This window comes from Quercus robur, chromosome 5 (genome assembly GCF_932294415.1).
Source record: "Quercus robur chromosome 5, dhQueRobu3.1, whole genome shotgun sequence".
NCBI classification, from domain to species: Eukaryota; Viridiplantae; Streptophyta; class Magnoliopsida; order Fagales; family Fagaceae; genus Quercus; species Quercus robur.
Genome location: NC_065538.1, coordinates 44101872 through 44121282, shown reverse-complemented (window position 1 = coordinate 44121282; position 19411 = coordinate 44101872). Strand labels below are relative to the sequence as shown.

At 31.9% G+C, this 19411-nt stretch overlaps 3 protein-coding genes across 6 annotated transcripts in view; all 3 read right to left on the bottom strand.

Moving 5' to 3' along the window:
• The window catches only part of LOC126726039 (NAC domain-containing protein 73-like), a 40223-nt gene extending 27142 nt beyond the window's left edge, over positions 1-13081 (bottom strand). For both annotated transcript variants that reach the window (XM_050431142.1, XM_050431144.1), the window contains exon 1: positions 12932-13081. The gene's annotated coding sequence lies outside the window, so the exon portion shown is untranslated. The remainder of the gene's footprint in view (positions 1-12931) is intronic.
• Positions 5249-19411, bottom strand: part of LOC126726042 (NAC domain-containing protein 73-like) — a 74471-nt gene continuing 60308 nt past the window's right edge. Inside the window, exon 8 of the mRNA XM_050431152.1 lies at positions 5249-5567. The gene's annotated coding sequence lies outside the window, so the exon portion shown is untranslated. The remainder of the gene's footprint in view (positions 5568-19411) is intronic.
• On the bottom strand, positions 5336-13041 carry LOC126726041 (NAC domain-containing protein 73-like). 3 transcript variants are annotated; one of them, XM_050431147.1, is made up of 7 exons: positions 12908-13041; positions 12527-12772; positions 12164-12353; positions 9239-10084; positions 7793-8517; positions 5869-7129; positions 5336-5678 (listed from the first exon to the last, which is right to left on the bottom strand). In XM_050431147.1, exons 2-4 carry the CDS (start codon positions 12683-12685, stop codon positions 9624-9626), a joined length of 810 nt encoding a protein of 269 aa, XP_050287104.1. In that variant the 5' UTR covers positions 12686-12772; positions 12908-13041; the 3' UTR covers positions 5336-5678; positions 5869-7129; positions 7793-8517; positions 9239-9623. The 3 variants fall into 3 exon arrangements, with proteins under 3 accessions (XP_050287104.1, XP_050287106.1, XP_050287107.1); XM_050431149.1 differs by having other exon boundaries at positions 5869-7022; XM_050431150.1 differs by having other exon boundaries at positions 9783-10084.

Sequence of the window (19411 nt, the reverse complement as noted above, 5' to 3'; positions counted from 1 at the left end):
CTGAAGATGGCAGGCAACTCTTATTGGAAAAGAGCATTGGTTTGAAAACAAAACTTCTATGGTATGACTTAGAAACAAAGAGTGCAAGGTGGGTTAGGTTTGAAAGTTTACCTGAAGGATTTATCACAACTGTTAGTATTGGGACCTTACTTTTGCTGGATGAAATGATGGCATAAATATTATGTAGAAAACTTCATTTTGTGGCATATATTTTCTTATATGGCTTTTCCTTAATACGAATGTTCCAATGACTTCTTTTTTTCATGTGAAGTCACATACCGAAAATTTTCATTTTTTTTTGGGTATATTAATTTGAGTAGAAAAAATGACAACACATTTCTGCAAATTAATTTAAAAAAAAAACAACATTAACAAAGATATTAGTGGTTAAAATTTGATTGATACATGATATAAGCCAAGATGGCTTAGCTAGCTAGTTCGATTCATACTTTTAATGCTTATATATCATTAAATAAATCCAAGAGAAGTAAATCCAAGATATTTGGAGCCCATGTCTCAAGTGACATATTAGAAAGGTGAGTGAGTCTTGATTCTACTTTGCAATATCTTGTTCTACTTTAGTCCACCTTATCAAATGAGATGATAAATTTTCAATTTATAGGTAGGGGAACGAATCTCATAATAGATCAGACATGTGTTGGTTTAGAAAGTCATGGCAATACATGTTATTTATGCTTAACATAAGCACATCCCATGTAAGGTTGTAAAGGAGACCACTACAAGAAAAAAGACTTAATACAACGAAAAAAGTCGTTGCAATAACAACTAATGTTGTTGTAAAAGGTGTTATTGCAATGACAAAAAAGTTGATGCAAACCGTTGTAATAAACTCCGAGGCAATAGGTTTATGCAACACTAGATTTTCATTGCAATAAATTCCATATATTGTAATGATTTATATATTGCAACGATTTGCTTTTAAAATCTCATTGCAATAGGTTATTTTTTATTAAAAAAAAAGCAATAAGTTTATGCAACACTAGATTTTCATTACAATAAATTTCATATATTACAACGATTTACTTTGAAAATCTCGTTGCAATAGATTATTTTTTTTATTAAAAAAAAGCAATAGGTTTATTCAACATTAAATTTTTGCTGCAACATGTTATTTTTTTATTACATTTTTTTAATTTAAAAAATAAATAAATCATTTTTTTAAATAATAATTTTTTCATTAACTTGTTTTGCAATTCAAAAACCATATCTAGGTAATACACTACAAATTAAAGATATTATCTATTATGCAAAATTTTTGATTAATTTGTAAAGAGTGTTTGTGTTTGCCTGTACTGTGCACAGTAGAACTGATTATAATGTTCAATATTGTTTATAAGTGTTTCAATGGGGTTTAGCTGATTTATATGTCATTAACTTGCTTTTTGTGTGTGTTAAATTTGCTAGGTGCTCAAGGAGGGGTACTATTAAGCAGCCTATTAACCATTACCGTGGGTTAAACTGTGCTCGACATGGCGATGAAAGGAGTTGGCCAAGCCATAAGTATTCATGAGAAGACTTTGGAGGAAGCTGCCAAAGAAGTATGGGATTCCGTGATAGGAATGGACGCGGTGAAATTAATATTAACGGCAAATGCAATTTCCCTTCAAACCAGAAGTACACATGTTGAGGTGATGGGACTGAAGGAAGCATTAGATGAAGTTAGAAAGGAGTTGATGGAGGTGAAAAACGACCTGAGGGAGGTGAAAGCTATTGTTCGTCCTCCCAAATTTCCACCACCAAGCTTCGGCAGTGGTAGTGGCGGTGGCGGTGGAGGTGGCAGTGGCGGTGCTGGTGAAGATGGCAGTGGCAGCAACAGTGATGATGAAGATAGCAGTGGCAGTGATAGTGACAGTGGCGGTGAGGGTGGAGATGGCAGTGGCAGTGGCAATGGCAGTGATGATGGAGATGGCAGTGGTGGTGATGGTAACGATTGGGATTAAGTTTGTTTTATAAGGTATAGGAGTAATTTAAAGGGTTTATTTATTTATTTTTTTAGTTTAATGGGTTTGGAGCAAAACTTGTTTGGTGCTGAAATATGATAAACTCTCTTTTGTAATTTTTTTTTTTTTAAGTGGTAAGATTAATATCCTAACTTATTAAAGCTCAAGCTGACTCAACATTAATGAAGCCAAAAAAAAAAAAAAAAAAAAAAATAAATTTGAGGCTCTGACGCAACTGTTGATAGAAAATTAATGTTAAGTAGTCAACATTTGATGTGTGCCGATCAACACTTGAGGGTGTACTTAAAAGGGTCCTTTAGCCCTTGAAAACATGTTGTTTTGAGTTAGCTCAAATTAGAATTAATTCATGTAATTGAATGCATGCAATTGAGTGCGCCTTAAGAAGGGACGCAATGTTTCCTGAGGGGATGCAATGTTTCGCGAAGGGACGCAATGTTTATTGGAATTTGGCCATAAGAACTTAACATGTACACGTCCAAACAAGTATGCCTTAATATTAACTTTTCAGGTTCTCTGCAATACTTGAAGATTATGATTTTCCTTTATTGCACGATTTTGACAATCAATTAAAACAAGGCCATTGTATGGTATTAACAGGAACGAAGCTAAGGAAATAAAAATAAAAAAAGAAAAAATGAAAAAGAAAAAGAAATCAAGGCATGTGCTTGTTGCACACGCATTCTTCCTCCCAAATAATGCATAGAAAACTGACAAACATTACAAATGCCCTCTCTTCTTCTTTTTTGCCTAAACACAAAGCTCGTTTCTCTCTCTTTCTCAAGCTCCTTCTTCTCTTTCTCTCCAAAGTCTCGTCAATCAATCAAACTCTCTCCTCTCTCAGTCATTTCAAAAGATGACTCACTCGGGACCAAAATTAGCTGCTGCTCTGTACATCTTGAAAATATGTTATTTCTAAATCTATTCATTTTCTCTTCTTTATAAACCTACCTATTCCGTCTCTCTTTCTCTCTCACTCTCATTTCAATACTTTTCTATCTACATCTTTACTCTACTCTTTTGTTTTTCTCATTTTAGATGGATGGAGATTGAACCTTAAGAAGGTTTTGAGAAAAGTACAAGACCTATGGTATATTAAACCTTAAGTTCTTCTTCTTCTTATTTTTGGTTAAGAACTCTTTTTTGTGTTTATTTTATTTTATTTTTGGGTTTAAGAGTGCTTAGTTGAAAGGATGGGTAAGAATGTTAAGTTGTTCTTGTATGGGAAAAAGTTTTTAAATGAAGAAAAGCTGACTAAGGAGATCGATAAATTTTCTAAACCCTAAATAAAACTATATAATCTCTTTTTCTTTTTTTTTTAATAGTTCTCTTTCTCATAATTTTTTTTTTTTTTTTTTTTTTTTTTTTTTTTTAAGTTAAGGGAGCTCAGCCACAAAGCTCACCACAAAAAGTAGATGGTGTGAAGAAGCAAGAAACTTAACCTCAGAGCTCACCACAAAAAGAAAATGGTGCCAAGAAGCAAGAAAAGCTGACAAGGGAAGGTTTTTTTTTTTTTTTTTTCATTATCTATTATGCAAAATTATTAAATAGTTTGTAAACAGTGTTTGTGTTTGCCTATATTGTGCACAGTAGAACTGATTGTAATGTTCAATATTGTTTATATGTGTTTCAATGTGGTTTAGTTGATTTATATGTCATTAACTTGCTTTTTGTGTGTGTTAAATTTGCTAGGTGCTCAAGGAGGGGCACTACTAAGCAGCCTATCAGCCATTACCGTGGGTCAAACTATGCTCGACATGGCAATGAAAGGAGTCGGCCAAGCCATAAGTATTCATGACAAGACTTTGGAGGAAGTTGCCAAAGAAGTATGGGATTCCATGACAGAAGTGGAAGCGGTGAAAGTTGTCATTCCTCCTCCCAAATTTTCACCACCAAGCTCCAGTAGTACCAATGGCAGTGAGGGTGGAGATGGTAGTGGCAGTGGCGGTGATGATGGAGATGCCAATGGCGGTGATGGTAACGGTTGGGATTAGGTTAGTTTTATAAGGTATAGGAGTAATTGAAAGGGTTATTATTATTATTATTTTTTTTTTTTAGTTTAATGGGTTTAGAGCAAAACTTGTTTGGTGCTAAAATATGATAAACTTTCTTTTGTAATTAAAAAAAAAAAAAAAGTGGTAAGATTAATATTCTAACTTATTAAAGCTTAAGCTGACTCAACATTAATGAAGCCAAGAAGCAAATATTTGAGGCTCTAACACAACTGTTGATAGAAAATTAAAGTTAAGTAGTCAACATTCGATGCGTGCCGATCAACACTTGAGGGTCTACTTAAAAGGGTCCATTAGCCCTTGAAAACATGTTGTTTCGAGTTAGCTTAAATTAGAATTAATTCATGTAATTGAATGCATGCAATTGAGTACGCCTTAAGAAGGGACACAATGTTTCTCGAGGAGACGCAATGTTTCGCGAAACAAGTACGCCTTAATATTAACTTTTCAGGTTCTCTGCAATACTCGAAGATTATGATTTTCCTTTATGACACGATTTTTACAATCACTTAAAATAAGGCCATTGTATGGTATTAACAGGAACGGAGCTAAGGAAATAAAAATATTAAAAGAAAAAAAAGAAAAAGAAATCAAGGCATGTGCTTGTTGCACACACATTCTCCCTCTCAAATAACGCAGAGAAAATTGACAAACATTTCAAATATCCTCTCTTCTTCTTTTTAGCCTAAACACAAAGCTCGTTTCTCTCTCTCTCAAGCTCCTTCTTCTCTTTCTCTCTCACAGTCTCATCAATCAATCAAACTTTCAGAACTATCAAATTCTTTAAAATTTCAAAACAACATTCATGAGACGTCAATCATAAACAACAAGTTTCATATTGTTTAGAGTTGTGAAGTGCTACTGCAAGAATCGTTTAAAAGCCTCTAGCTAATGACAACATTATCTACTTATTATTCTTTTATTCTTCTATCATAGTCTCAATTGTTTAGACATTTAATCTCATTTCAAAATGGGTTCTTTTTTAATCATCACGTTTACCTTTCGTCTTAATATAAATGATAAACTTGACTTCAACATAGCTTTAAGAGGCCACAAACTCAATAACACATAATTTATTTTTAACAAGTCTCAATCTGTTTTTCTTTTTTGGTAGAATATCTTACAAAGTTAATAACACTTGACCTTTTAGTTTTGTTTCTTTCTTCTTTTTTTGTTTTTTAATCTTAATGTTGAGTTACACAACAGCAGTCATATACCTCTCAATTGGGATCAACCATGTTATAAAAAAAGAAAAAATTGGGATCAACCAGACAATGACAATTCTTTAATACATACCTATTTTTGGCTCAAGGCCTAGTACACACTTTACCACAACTCAAACCGTTCAAAAGTGGTCACTAGCTCAATTCCCAATGTAAAATCCAATATACAACATTCCAGTTTTGAACTTCTAAAGATTTTCCTATTTTTGGCTCAAGACAAGCAACATTCATTGAGAGTAAACTTCACGTACACACACAGTGATACAACACAATAAACACATACACAAAAAGTTCACAATACCCATATATTGTTTCATATTCACATACACAAACACATTAGCCAACTAACAAGCCTGGCATACCAGTTGCCTGCACATAGCAGAGTAAAATCAGTCTCAATTAAAGAAGAGAGAACATACCAGTAATGTTCTTATCCCTTGGAACATCAACTAACAGTGCAGGACCTGTCAAAACAAACATAAATAATCATCAATGTCACATAAATTAATCAATTTATTGTAAGCAGGAGATGAGTTCCAATGTAAAGGGAAAATAGAAATGGAAAAATGCTTTTGTGTCCCTTTAAATTCCAACTTGTTAAAATCTGATCCAAAAACATAGACCAAAATCAAGGACAATCAAGGATAATAATACCTGTCCATTAGTCTGAAAGCTCCATGGCATGACTTTCCTCCACTTCATTTTCTTCATAATCATCAAGAACATTTTGAATGGTAGCATCTTTTGGTACACCTTTAAGTTTGCTCTATAACCAATTTTGCCCACACATCAATGCTTCTAAGGTATCATGATGAAGATGGCTACGATGTGAACTTAACAATCTCCCGCTAGTGCTAAAAGCTGACTTTGAGGCAATTGTTGTCATAGGAATAGCCAAAATATCCCTTGCAATGCGTTGCAAGGTAGGATACTTACTACCATTATGCTTCCACCAACCCAAAACATCAAATTGTTTAGTTCTAGGTGCCACTTTCTCACTAGTATAAAGTTCAAACTCCAATATAATATCCTTACCCCTTTGACCTATGTTAGTAGTCACATTACTAACAAACAAATCATAGTCCCTCATTGTATCATCATGTTCATGTGCAACACTTGATGTAGATGTAGAAGATAAAGCTTGAGAATAAATGACTCCTCTATCAATGTTTTCTATGACATACTACTCAAATAACTCAAAAAGAAGGTTCTTAACCTTGTCAATTTCTTCGTTAGCCTTGCTGCCATTTTCTTAACCAACTCATCTTCACTTGAAAGCCACTGATTTAATTCCATCTTCACCCAGAAGACCGAAGGAAAATAATGACTAGCCGTAGGGTACGCAGTACCAGAAAGCAACACAGTAACTTTATGAAAGTAACCGAACTTCTCACAAACAATTTGTGCTATCTCCTAATCCCTATCAGTTAGAGCAAATTGATGCTGATGCTCACAACACAGTAAACAGGGAAAGACATCTTTATAAATCAAGGCAGTTGAAAGCATCAAATATGTAGAGTTCCAACGAGTCCTACAATCAAGTACCAGTTCCTTAGTACTTGCAATATGTGATTGGCGAGATATTTTTTCAAAAATTTCTGTTCTTTTTGGCTATTGTGTCCAAAAATATACATTACTTTGAACCTTCTCAATACCATCACCAATTACATTCAAACCCTCTAGAACAACCAAATTCAGAATATGTGCTGCACAACGCACATGCAACAATTTTCCACCTAAAATAAGTGAACCAGTTTGAAGCTTATCCGAAATAAGTTTCATCATGCCATCATTGTTGCTAGCATTATCTACAGTTATGGTAGATAAATTCAAATCAATCTTCCAATCAGAAAGACACTCCAAAAGGATTTTAGAAAAAGAATACTTATCATGTGGAGATGGCATATGAATAAACCTAAAAAAAAATAAACATAAATATGGTTAACTAAAGAAAGCAAAAAGCTGCAAACTAAAAGTAGAGATACATTTCCTTTAATCAAACATGTAAGATATAAGCAAACTATACAAACAACAAAATACCAGTAGCTAAAAGCTGCAACACCTAAATAGATCAATTAGCAAACTAAAAAGAAACTGGAACCGTACTTAAAAATAATCAAACTTATTTTTACGATAACAGTAACAAGACTAAATTTGATAGCACCACTATTAACCACTTCTTAAATTGGTCATGGTTGCATATATAGAAGAAGATTAAAGAGAATCTTGAGGTGGTCAAATCATAATTTGAGATCATACAATTTTATTGAAAGCATAGCAATGAAAACAATTGATTTAAAATGCCTTGAATCCAAATCCCATTCTTCTGTTCTAGTAAGCTTAATCCAATGGTTTTTATCTAAGTAAGTTCCATGGACACACATGATTGGCAACACACGTAATAGAAAATCACTACAAAGATAAGTACCAATCCAATTAAAATCAGTTTCTTTAGATTTATGCAGGTTGGGCGTGGGGGTCTAGTGACCATCACACACATAATATAATACTTAGGTTCAAACTTAAAAGCCCACTACTTGGATTACCATTGAAGACAACCAACAAACTTAAAAAATACCTTATAACTCGGCTTTCCAAAGTCCAAGAGTCACTTATGTAGTGCGATGTGATTACCATGAATGACCTCTTATTGTTGTTTGCAGTCCACAAGTCCGTTGTGATTGCAACTTTACTTGGCATTCTTGTCAATTTCTACCACAGTCTTCTGCTTCTTTTCATTATAAATTTTTTTGATATCTCACTTCAATGTGTTTCTTCCTATTGTTTTAAAATTTGGCCGAAGACCACCAACAAAATCCCAAAACCCAACATGATCAACAATTGCAAGACGATACTCATGCAAAATGACCATTCGAGCAAGGTCCCTCCTCGAAGCCTTCTGATCCTCTTCATTAAAAACACTAGGGCTTGAGATCCCTTTACTTCTTATCCTATTGTATTGTTTGACAAGAACTTGCTTCCTAATATCTGTTCCTTCCCTCGGAGCACTTGGACAACTTTTTGCTATGTGTAGTTTTAAATGAGCCGTCCCTGATGTACTTGCTCTAGCCATAAGTCTTCCACAGTAGTTGCGTTGGACCTTAACTTTCCCATCAATATTCTCTTTCTTAAAATGATTCCATATGTCTGAAGTTGTTCTTCTTTTCATGGCTTGTTGTTGTGGATTCTCAACTAGAATGGACTTAACTTCCTCCCCAAACAACGATTGTGATTCTGATGTCATGCTAGTTGGAGGCCTTGGGGCTGGGGTTGAGGCAGAATATGTGGTAGACATGTAGGCAACTACAAAGAGAGAGAGAAAGAGAGAATGCAAGACAAATAAGATGAGGTCAATAAGATTGAGTACAAATTTTTTTTTCATTAAATTGTTAAATCATATCGAGCTCCAGAATAAAATATTCTCCATTTAGTGAAGATAAATCAACATTATATTCACAAAATGGATTGAAACCTTCTACATATAAATATTCAATTATGTTCCGAATGAGATTAAGCAAATTAAGTTAGTGTTGCCTTGTGAAATGCCTAGTACAGATTTTACATAAATTTGTCAATATCAGAAACCTATTCACAATTGTTAAATAAATTTGTCAACACTCAACATCAGAGTTGTACTGCATTTCAAATTTGTACAGAGTACAGACTATTAGTTTTTAAAGAAAGGCTCAACCATTAAACAAGAAATTGAGAATGCTTGAAGAATTACCAAGTCTTACATGTTTTGTTTGTGAAAAAACTTAGACAGATTCACTCCTCTCTATAAATAGACATATCCCCATATAGAACCAAACACCTTAATGTAATCAAAAACCAAATCTAACACATACCCAGTTAATAAAATTCAATCAAAAATGAAATTCGACACATGCCCAGCTGAATTCAAACTCTAAAACCAAAATCTAACACACACCCAAACGATAAATTCAACAAGACAACACAAATAAACAACAAGCAAAGAACAAAAAACCAAACTAGCAAAAGAGGGAAAAAGAATGTCATTTACCTGAGGAAAGAAAGTGGTAGAAAAACCAGAGACGATGAACGAGGAACAAGAATCAAGTGTAAAATCGATGCCAAAACAAATAAATGTATGTATATGTAAGAGACAGAGCCTTCCCACAACATGAAGCGGTGAGAAGAGACGATGAGGAGAGGCAGAGAGGTAAAGAGAGTGTGAGTGATGGTGAGAGAGGTTTAGGGTTTTTTTTTTTTTTTTAACATGGGTCGGGTTTGGATAATATCCATACCCTACCCGATTCAAATATTCCGGGTAATACCCATACCCTACCCAGTTAAGCTCTACCCATGAGGAATCGGGTATTACCCGGAATATTTGAATCGGGTAGGGTTGGATATCCATTACCCAATGGGTATGGCCATCCGTACCCCTAGTCATAGTTAATAAAAGGAGTGTTGTAATACTCCAAAAGAGCTGTAGGGTTTTTAGGTATAGGAATCTCATTAGGACTATTATCATGCACGCTTTGGTTATTCAATGAATCATTAATACTTGAACCACATTGTCTAGGTTGTGTCTGGTAGAAAACCTTTGAAACCACTAATTCTCCATCTTTCTCTTCTTCATTGTTTCCAAGATGGTATTGGTGCATCACCCAGTTTGTTTTCTCAGGCTTTCTTTGCCTGCCATAGTTGGTGTAGAGAACCAAGATCTTTTTGTACCCCTTCACTGCCCCACCAACAAAGACTGGCCTTGTCTTGCCTGTTTTGTGCCATCTCGTCTCGCTTCCATCTTCATCAGTGTGGACCTTCCTTCGTTTCCTAGTCCCAGTCGTGTATGCCTTTGAAGGTCGATGGAAGAAGTGCCGGATTTGGCCGTCTTTGCTTACTCCTGCATGACCAAAATATGCATACAAAACGGGTTGTACAATTGTGATTAAAGTTACATTGATTAATTGATAAGATCATAAGAGAGTACTTGGGCAATCAGCATTTAGAATTACTTGTAATTACAAAAAAGAAGATGCCATACATCGTAAAGATAGTCAAGTTACTATTTAAATTGACCAAATCCAGAAATAAAATTAAAAAGAAAACTCGTGGCATCAATTTAAAGCAACAAAATTTTATGCTATACCATCAACATACTACGGGTCAAGCTTTGATCTAGTGCGTTGGATAAGGAGTATCACGTACCATAAACCTCTTTTTTTATTTTTATTTTTATTTTTTATAGTTTGGAATTCACTATAAATAAAATATATGAAATTAAGCATATTCTAAAGGTGTCTCTTTACTAGAAAAAGGTTGATAATATTTAAGTCTAGAAACTTACAAATCAAAGAGTTGTAATTCTATTTCTCTAACAAGAGTATGTTTTTTCTAATAGTGACTTGTACCCGAGCATGACCAAAAAAAAAAAAGAAAAACATTTTATTGAATTTTAACTAATATATTGAGAATTCATTGTTGGCCTAAAACAATTTGGGACTAAGGCTTAGTTAGGGAGGACAATGGGGCAAAGCAAGGTTGGGTCAAAGCCGTCGTCCCCACTTCGATGTGTTTGGTAAAACTTGCATGTGCATGGTGGGAGGAAGGTAGGCTAGGTGCAAGGCTGGTTGAAGCTATTTTTCCATTCCTAATGAAGTGGCTTTGACATTAATGTGATAGAAATGAAATAAAAGAGAGATACAATCATGAGAGAGAGGTTGGGGATGTTAATAAAATGTAAAATAAAAATAAAAATATATGTATTAATAATTTAAATACATGTTAAATGAAAAAACACACACTTGTGTGTGCACGTGCGTTCCTTCTTCAAAGAGGTAACTTGTTCGAAATCAAGTGAACTAATTCTTTTATCTCTTGCTTACTCTATAAAGCACTAGGCTTTCTTCTGCTGCTTCTTCTTCTTTGTCTTGCAGTTAAAATGTAAATTTGTGCCCTAAGATACTAAAATTGTGCCTTTTCGTGAAAGATTTCTTTGGTGCCATTGCAAGGTAGCTCTTTTTTATTTTAATTTTTTTGTCATTCATGAAGCTATTCTGTTTTTTTCTTTTTCGATAAGACATGAAGCTATTCTTAAAAATGCACAATAATGTAATTAGTTACTTTTCAATTATGACAACTAGTAGATTGGAAAGAAATTAATGATTGAGGTTACATTGAAGTGGAGAGACTAAATATTATAAATTTTAAAAACTTATTTAATTTCAAGTCATTTAAATTCTTAAAAAAATAATAACATACACACAGTTAGGTGTAAGAAATAAAATTTGAACTATGAACTAGACTCTTCACATTTAAATAGAGAAGATTCTTACTGCTCGAAAACCATTATATAAGTGGCGCTATTTGAGATTTTATTATATAAGTGGGCATCTTAAAGAGAGTAGAAGTGCCAATCAAAATAAAAATAAATAAATAAATAAAGAAAAAGAAAAGAGAGAGATAGAGTAGAAGTGCAACATGATGTTTTACTTAAGCTTTTACTTAAAAAATACTAAAATGAGTTGGTTAAGAGAGGTCAGCAAACCCTTGTGCATGAATTTAGTTTTTACGTTTCTTTCAAAAAATGATGTCTGTGAATGGAGACGTACCCTCCAACAGATAAGGTTTTCATATTCGCATATATTCCAAATATAGAGATAGAAATCCGTAAATATAATTTTTAGGGCAGTAGTGAAAATTGATTTGAATTGTGTGAGTGCCTAGTATTTTGCTCCACGGCACCCAAATTTAAAATTTTTTCCTATAAATTTTGCCCATCTCGTAAAAGAAGATGTTGTCAATCATTCTCAAGTAGGTGTCTTTCCTCCTTAACTCATTTCACTATTAGCCTTATTGTCATTACTAGAATTAACAATAAATAGTGTAACCTCGTGCCTAGTAAATATTTATTGTCCCAAAATCATAGAATTTAAGAGATGAAAGAAACGTATATATGCTAATTAATTAGGGTAAGAATCACCTGGTAGTTTTTCTGGATGAGTATAGCAAATTCCATTCTCTCCCTCAAGTGTTGGGATGAATTCATCAATAAGAGGATGAAGCTTCCGCGTATCAGACAGAATCTTTGCCTCTAAATGTTCAAGAATCTCATGGTCTGTCGGATCAAACTTCACCCCTGCTGGTAGCCCCGGCAAATCATGAATTCCGGCCTATATAAGTCAAATAAATTTATCAAAAAGAAACGTAAACAACAATAATACTAATTAAATAAACAAATACTAATGAAATTTAAAAAAATCTAAGGAACAACAAGAGGACAAACAGATATATATGCTGACCACAAAAAAAAAAAAAAAAAGTACAAAATTATAAAAATATGAACCTGATCTTGGAATTCTATGTCCTGGCCACATGATGGGCATGTTATGGTATATCTGATATCATCGGTTTTGGGTGGGTCGAGAACATTTGTATTTTCTTTAGAAGTTGCCGTGACTATCTGAAGAGCCCTATCATCGTCTGAATCATTGCACCATGTCATCTCTTTGTTTTTGCTCTCATGCCCATCCCAAAACTCGATTTTCCCTCTGGTTTCTTCCACTTCTTTAGAGTATAGAGATCACTCTAGCTACCAACACACCGACATAGAGAAATTAAAGAAACTTGAAAAAAAAAAAAAAAAAAAAAAACCCAAAAAAAGAAACAAAATAATTTATTAAAGAACAAAAGAAAAAAAGTAGTAGTAGTAAAATAAGGTTGTCACTTTTTAAAACACGTTTTCCTTGACCTCCTTCTTGATATCAGGAAAGGAATTTAGTTCTTCTACGCACTTTTTTTGTTTTTCTTCTTCTTAGCTCATGAGCTGATTCCAATACTGCGTGAGAGAGAGAAACAAAGAGACAGGAGAGAGAGAAAACTGAGAGAACAAAGGCTATAAAAGAAGGGAAAGAAAGAGAGTTCTAGAAATAGTAAAGGTTGCTTGGACCGCAAGTTTGGTTATGCTTGTGTAACTAGTATATACGCTTGTACGCAATAGAATAAATTCATCTTCCGCTTTGTTCGTTTTGTTTTATACTTTTATATCTTTATTATTATTATTATTATTTTTCCTATGTGTCTAAAAGAAGGGTTGGGTTATTTATAAGAGCTTTATTAGGAAAGTTAAAACTAATGTGAAAAAAGGGTACAAGCTAGAGTGGAGATGGGGCAAGGTGATTCTTCTGTGGACATTTCACCTCTTTAGAGAGAGAAAGTGAGAGAGAGAGCGATTTTAGATCAGCTGCAGTGTCAACCTAGAGTACTCTCAAAGCTTTGGTAAATTTAGACATATACGTACAAACCAACAAATATGAAAATAACTAGGCATATTACACCAATTCTCACTAATCCCTTTCTTCACGTATACTTCTCATGCCAAGCAAGGAATCACATTTCTCTCCCTCTCTCAGTATCTGTGTGTGTGTTTCTGGTAGAACTTTATCAACTGCTACAATGCAACATACTACAGGAATTTTTTTTTTCCATTTATGCTTGGCAAAGAAACCCCCCATCACATGACGTCACTTTCCACATGTAATCCCATGCACCCGTAAGAATAAAAAACTTTTAGAGTGAGGGAAAAAAGATGTATCACATTCTTTATTACACATGAAAATTAATTTAAATCAAGTTTTTCACTTTTAAGTCACCATTTCAGTTAATTTTTGACGTGTAACTTTGTGAAATAAAGTGTATGGAGTAAACACAATTCTTAGAATAATGTTATGATACTATTATAAATTTTATTACATAAAACTTACAAACTGATGTATCACTCGATTACAAAAAAAAAAAAAAAAAATATATATATATATATATATATATAAATATTCATTTATAAAGTGATTGAAATCTATCAATCATATTCATTATCATATTAGTTTTTAAGGTTTACGTAGTAAATATTATAGTACCTTTAGAATTTTCCAATTTTTTATTGAACCTTTTCCAATACAATAATTTTATTACAATCAATTTCACAATATTTTTTATAATCACTAGGGTGATATGTTACAATTAATATATGATAAAAGTGATATTAACGTTGATCGATCATGTAAAAGTGATATTGCATTAATTAAAATTAATATGTCATCTCAACATGTTCTAGAATTTGTTGTATTTTTAGCATTATTATTTCCAATAAGTCTAGAAGCATTTTTTTCTAAACAATTTTTTTGCAACAAATGATAAATTATTAATATAAGACAATAAAGTGGTACCAATGATATCAGTAATGCGATCATATACCACCGCACGCTCTTGGTATGATGGGCACTCTATAAGTATAAGTACTTATAGGATATAAGGGACAAGAGCTGAGACTCAAGTTTCCAAAAGAAAACTTCACACATATATATATTTAGATTAAATTATAGTAAAATTTCTATATTGTATCAAAAAGTAATGCGATTATATGATAAAGAATAACAACTTATTAATTTAAAACTGTGAAAAGTTTTATGGAGAATGTTATATATGTAACATTTACTCATATTTTTTATTGCTTTGATAATTTTTGGTGAATACAATATGATACTAATTAGTTGTAAATTATAATTTTATACATTTAAATATATAATTTTATATACAGAAGTGTGTCTAAATCTTTGGTTAGATATTCTACTTCCTATTTATGAGACACTTTGAAAATTTTATAGACCGATTCTATGATTGATCTTTAAGACCTCTGAATTCACACAACAATCCAAGGAATTCACGCAACATAATTAATGCATTAATAAATTGATCGGTCCATAAATTTTTGTAATGTCTTTAATAAGATCCATCGAATGGTCCACGTTGATAATAAATATTAATATTTTCCAACATGTTGACGTGATGTTTATATATATATATATATATATATATATACATAATGGTATTTTACTATTTTCACATTCCATTAGCTTGAGCAGCACGACTACTTCTGGATTATCCAAACAATAAATGTGTTGTCTACTTCTTAAATATAATGGTTTGCAGAATCCAATAATGTTATTTTAGTTTGCCATTCACAGTGTGCCATATCATCATTTGCGTTTGAATCTGAGTCAAATCAATGAAAACACAAAGTTTGAATCTGAGTCGAATCAATGAAAAACAAGGACCCTATATGGGACCAATTAAAGATGCTAGTTGGAAAAATATATCTTGAAAAAAAAATTTAGTTTACATTGTATTTGATTATTTATTTATTTTAAGTTTACATTGTATTAACAATATTCATAACATTTATATTTAAACTAAACAAATAATACTGTGCACATTTATTTAATCTATAATGTAAGATTTATGTTAATATATAGTACAATATAAACTTATAATTACTCAAATATCTTATGAATAATGTTGTGGTCATTTTTTACTCGTTCTTATTTGGTCCACTACTAACATTACTTTTTTATTTATCAATAACAACTTATCACATCAATTATTTGCAAAAATTATTGTAAACTAATTTGTAACTCTAACATGTTCCATAATTTATAAATGATATATATTTCGAATGCAAGATAATTATTAAGTTAGTAAGCAATATCCTCAAAGAAAAAAAAATTGATATTAATAAGTTTTCTTTATTTTTATTTTTTTAAGTTCAAATTTTAGAACAAGTCGTATTGAACAAGAATCAAATGAATATTAAAACAATAGAAAAAAGAATTATACGACAAGAAATATATATATATATATATACACAAACCCCTATCTGTGTAAGGGGTCAGAAGTCAGAACACTGCTCATGAAAAGAAAAAGAAAAGGAGATTGAAATAGATATATGTAATTAGTGAAATAGTGTGATTTTGTTATTGATTTATTTATTTGTCATTCTGAGCTGGCATTGGATAGTTTCAAGGGTAGATAGAAATCTATGACACGTCATATTCCAATTATTGGTAGAAGGTTGGCAACTGCAAGTAAAAGAAAATGGAAAATGTTATCAAATACTTGATTTAAAAACTATTTTTAGAAACATTTTATAAGAAAATAAAAAAATAATTAATTTTTTAGACAATTTTTTATATTTTTCATGAAAATGATGGTGTTAAAAACTTTTATAATATGATTTATTAACTATTACTTTAAAGGCATCTGTTGAGTCAGACAGGAAATACCACGAATGTAAAGTGGAACATTTCCATGCATATTTCTTGTACCAGCCGACATGTTATTGAGCTTCTCAAAGAAGCCACGCAACATTAAAACTTACGCATTAAGCTTCAGGATTTGAGACTTAAACGCATGGTCTATGGTCTTGGGACTTTATTGTTAACTGGTTTCCCATATAAAAAAAATCTGACTGTACGTTTCTCAGGCTTCCAACACGTCTAAGAATAAAATCTAGAACTGTCATACACGCATATATGTGTGTGAAAACTGCAAATGAGTGGAGATAATTTATTAACTTCTAGAACAGACTTTATCACTATTACAAAACTCTTGTCCTGAAAACAGGAAAGAGATTGCTTATACAAGTAGGTGTGAATTTTGATATTGGTTTATGTTAGTTTATGGGAAATGCTAATGCATTGCTAATGAGTGAAGAATGATATGTATTTATAAGTGTTTAAGCTATCTTCCAAGTTTAACATATTTATTTTTATTAAGTGAACTAAGAATTAACATCTCTGAATTTCATCGACAAGTCTCATATATATATATATATATATATATATATATATATTTTGACATGATTTTTATCTATTCATTTAGATGTTGATGTGGAATTTTTTAATTTTTTTTTATTAACCGCGTTATCTTTAAATGTGACAACTATACAATCCGTCAATCACGTAAGTTTTTTTTTTTTTTTTTTTTTCATCATTGAAATGATGGCAGTAGTAACCAAAAAATAACAATAAGTTTAAAAACTTGTGGACACAATTGAAAATTCTAAAACATTAGGACCAAAATGAACATAACCCAAAATATAAGGATGAAAAATGTGTTTTTGTCTTTTTTGGGGGGGCCGCCAGGGGGCGGGGGGTTGGAGGTGTTATAGTGTACTCCCTCCGTCCCACTTTGTTTTTCCTGTTTGAAAGGTCAAACTTTTTAAGGGGACATTATTTATTATCTTGTCTACCTTTTAAAAATGTATAAGTTTCCAAAACTATCCTTAAATAAATTTATAAAAAAATTGAATTATTAATAAAATAGGGATATAATAGGAACATTAGTAAATTAATGATTTTTATTTTTAGAAACAGGACAATATTTTGGGACATCCCAAAATAGAATAAAGGACAAACAAAGTAGAACGGAGAGAGTATATATTTATCTTGATATTATTTTTTATGAAAAATGAAATTAGAGATTATTTTAATGAAATTGCTTAAACGAGTTACAAATGTGAATGATTATGGGTTTTTATATTCTATTTTTGAATGGCCTTTTGTTGAATATTTAGTTCATTTGTTGTTATTTGGATTATTTTTATTGATATTTAGGTTAATTTTGAGAGTTGTGATAGGGACACAAGAAATTATCACGATAACTAAGGTGTTAGTCTCTCATATGCTAAAATAAAATAATAAAATATTATACTAGGACCCACTACATTAAAAATAAGGGTTATGTGAAAATGTTGTGAGTTTTTGTTATGTCCACAGAATTTTTCTAATTTTATTTTTGTTATTTGGACTCTTATTCTTTTTTATATAAGGAATTAAGGATTATGTAAAATTATTTTTGTTGAACCAAAATTCTTGGGATTTTCAAGTCTGGGTGTTTTATAATTTTTTGATGGTGTAGACAAAGCATGTTAGTTTATATATATATATATATATATATTGGTAATCTAAACACCCTTGATCAACATATATTTAAAGTCACCATGGCACCTAAGTGTATTATAAGCTTGTCTAATTATAAGGCACGTGAATAACATATCAAATATAGCACAATGAATTATCAACTATCTTATAACTCAATTACTTGACACATTTCGGTGTTTATAAAGGAGACATCAAGAGTTGAAATCCATCATTCCTCCAACTATCCAATATTAAAAAAATATGGCACAATAAATTCCCATTGCATAGAGAAGTCCTTAGCAAAGAAATTGACCAAGTTAATTACTAGACTAGATGAAGTCTGAAGAGAAATTAGTGGTAAAGTTCGCCATTTTTCAAAAGACAACATTACATTTAAATCATTGTGGGCCTATTTGGGGTTTGTTAGCATTTGTCAAACTACTATGTAAAATGTCTTGAAGTTGTTACGACACCTGTTTTAGGTTTTTAGATGTAAGAAATAATTTTAATAGGATATTATAAAAGTGTTGTTATATTTTGTAAATACTTATTTTCATGATAATTAGGCTCAAATTATACATTGTGTAACTTTTGTCCATATTTTTTTTTAGAGAGTTTCAACTTGTGGCGTCCGCTCCTGATGATAGCTCTTTATCATCAGACCAAGTCACCAATCAGTTTTTGGTATAGGCGGGAATTGAACCCCAGATCTCTTATACAACCATCAGAGACTTTACCAGTTGAGCTAACTGGAACCCACAACTTTTGTCCATATTAATTACAATACTTCATTATTTTTTTTATTAAATTAGTATTATGTATATGTGATGCATGACTTAATTAAAAATTATAAGCAAATAAATCCAAATTATATTAATAATGAGTGAGTGACATTACAAAAACACATTAATTTTATAACATGTAACAAATACATCTATTAAGCCACTTCAGAAAAGTAAGATTTGTAGTCCGTAAATTTATTATATTAAAAAATAAATTAAAATGTATAATCAAAATAATTAAAATAAATATTAATGTATTTTAAATTACTTGAAACTTTTGTTAGCAGAATTTAGTTGAAATAAAAATTTAATTTTTTTTGGAATTTCGTATAGTAGATTTTTATGTAGAGTAAATATTGATAATAAGATTTAATTTACAGTCAATGGGTCATTAGAGCCCATCAAAGCATCAATAACAATCATCGAATCGCTCTCCACAACAAAGTCTCGGATTCCTACGTCCCAAGCGAAGAGCACTCCCTCCTCCATGGCCTTAGCATTGGTTTCCAATGGTCCCAGAGGTGCAGCGAAGTGTACGCTTAAGGCGGCCTCCACTCTGCCGGCATGGTCACGTAGGATAGCCCAAAACCCACTGTCTAAGTGAGCAAAAGTTGCCCCATCAACATTAAATTTGAACCACGGAATCATTGGTGGTGTCCACCGCATATTGTTATCAAGCATAGATCTACTTAT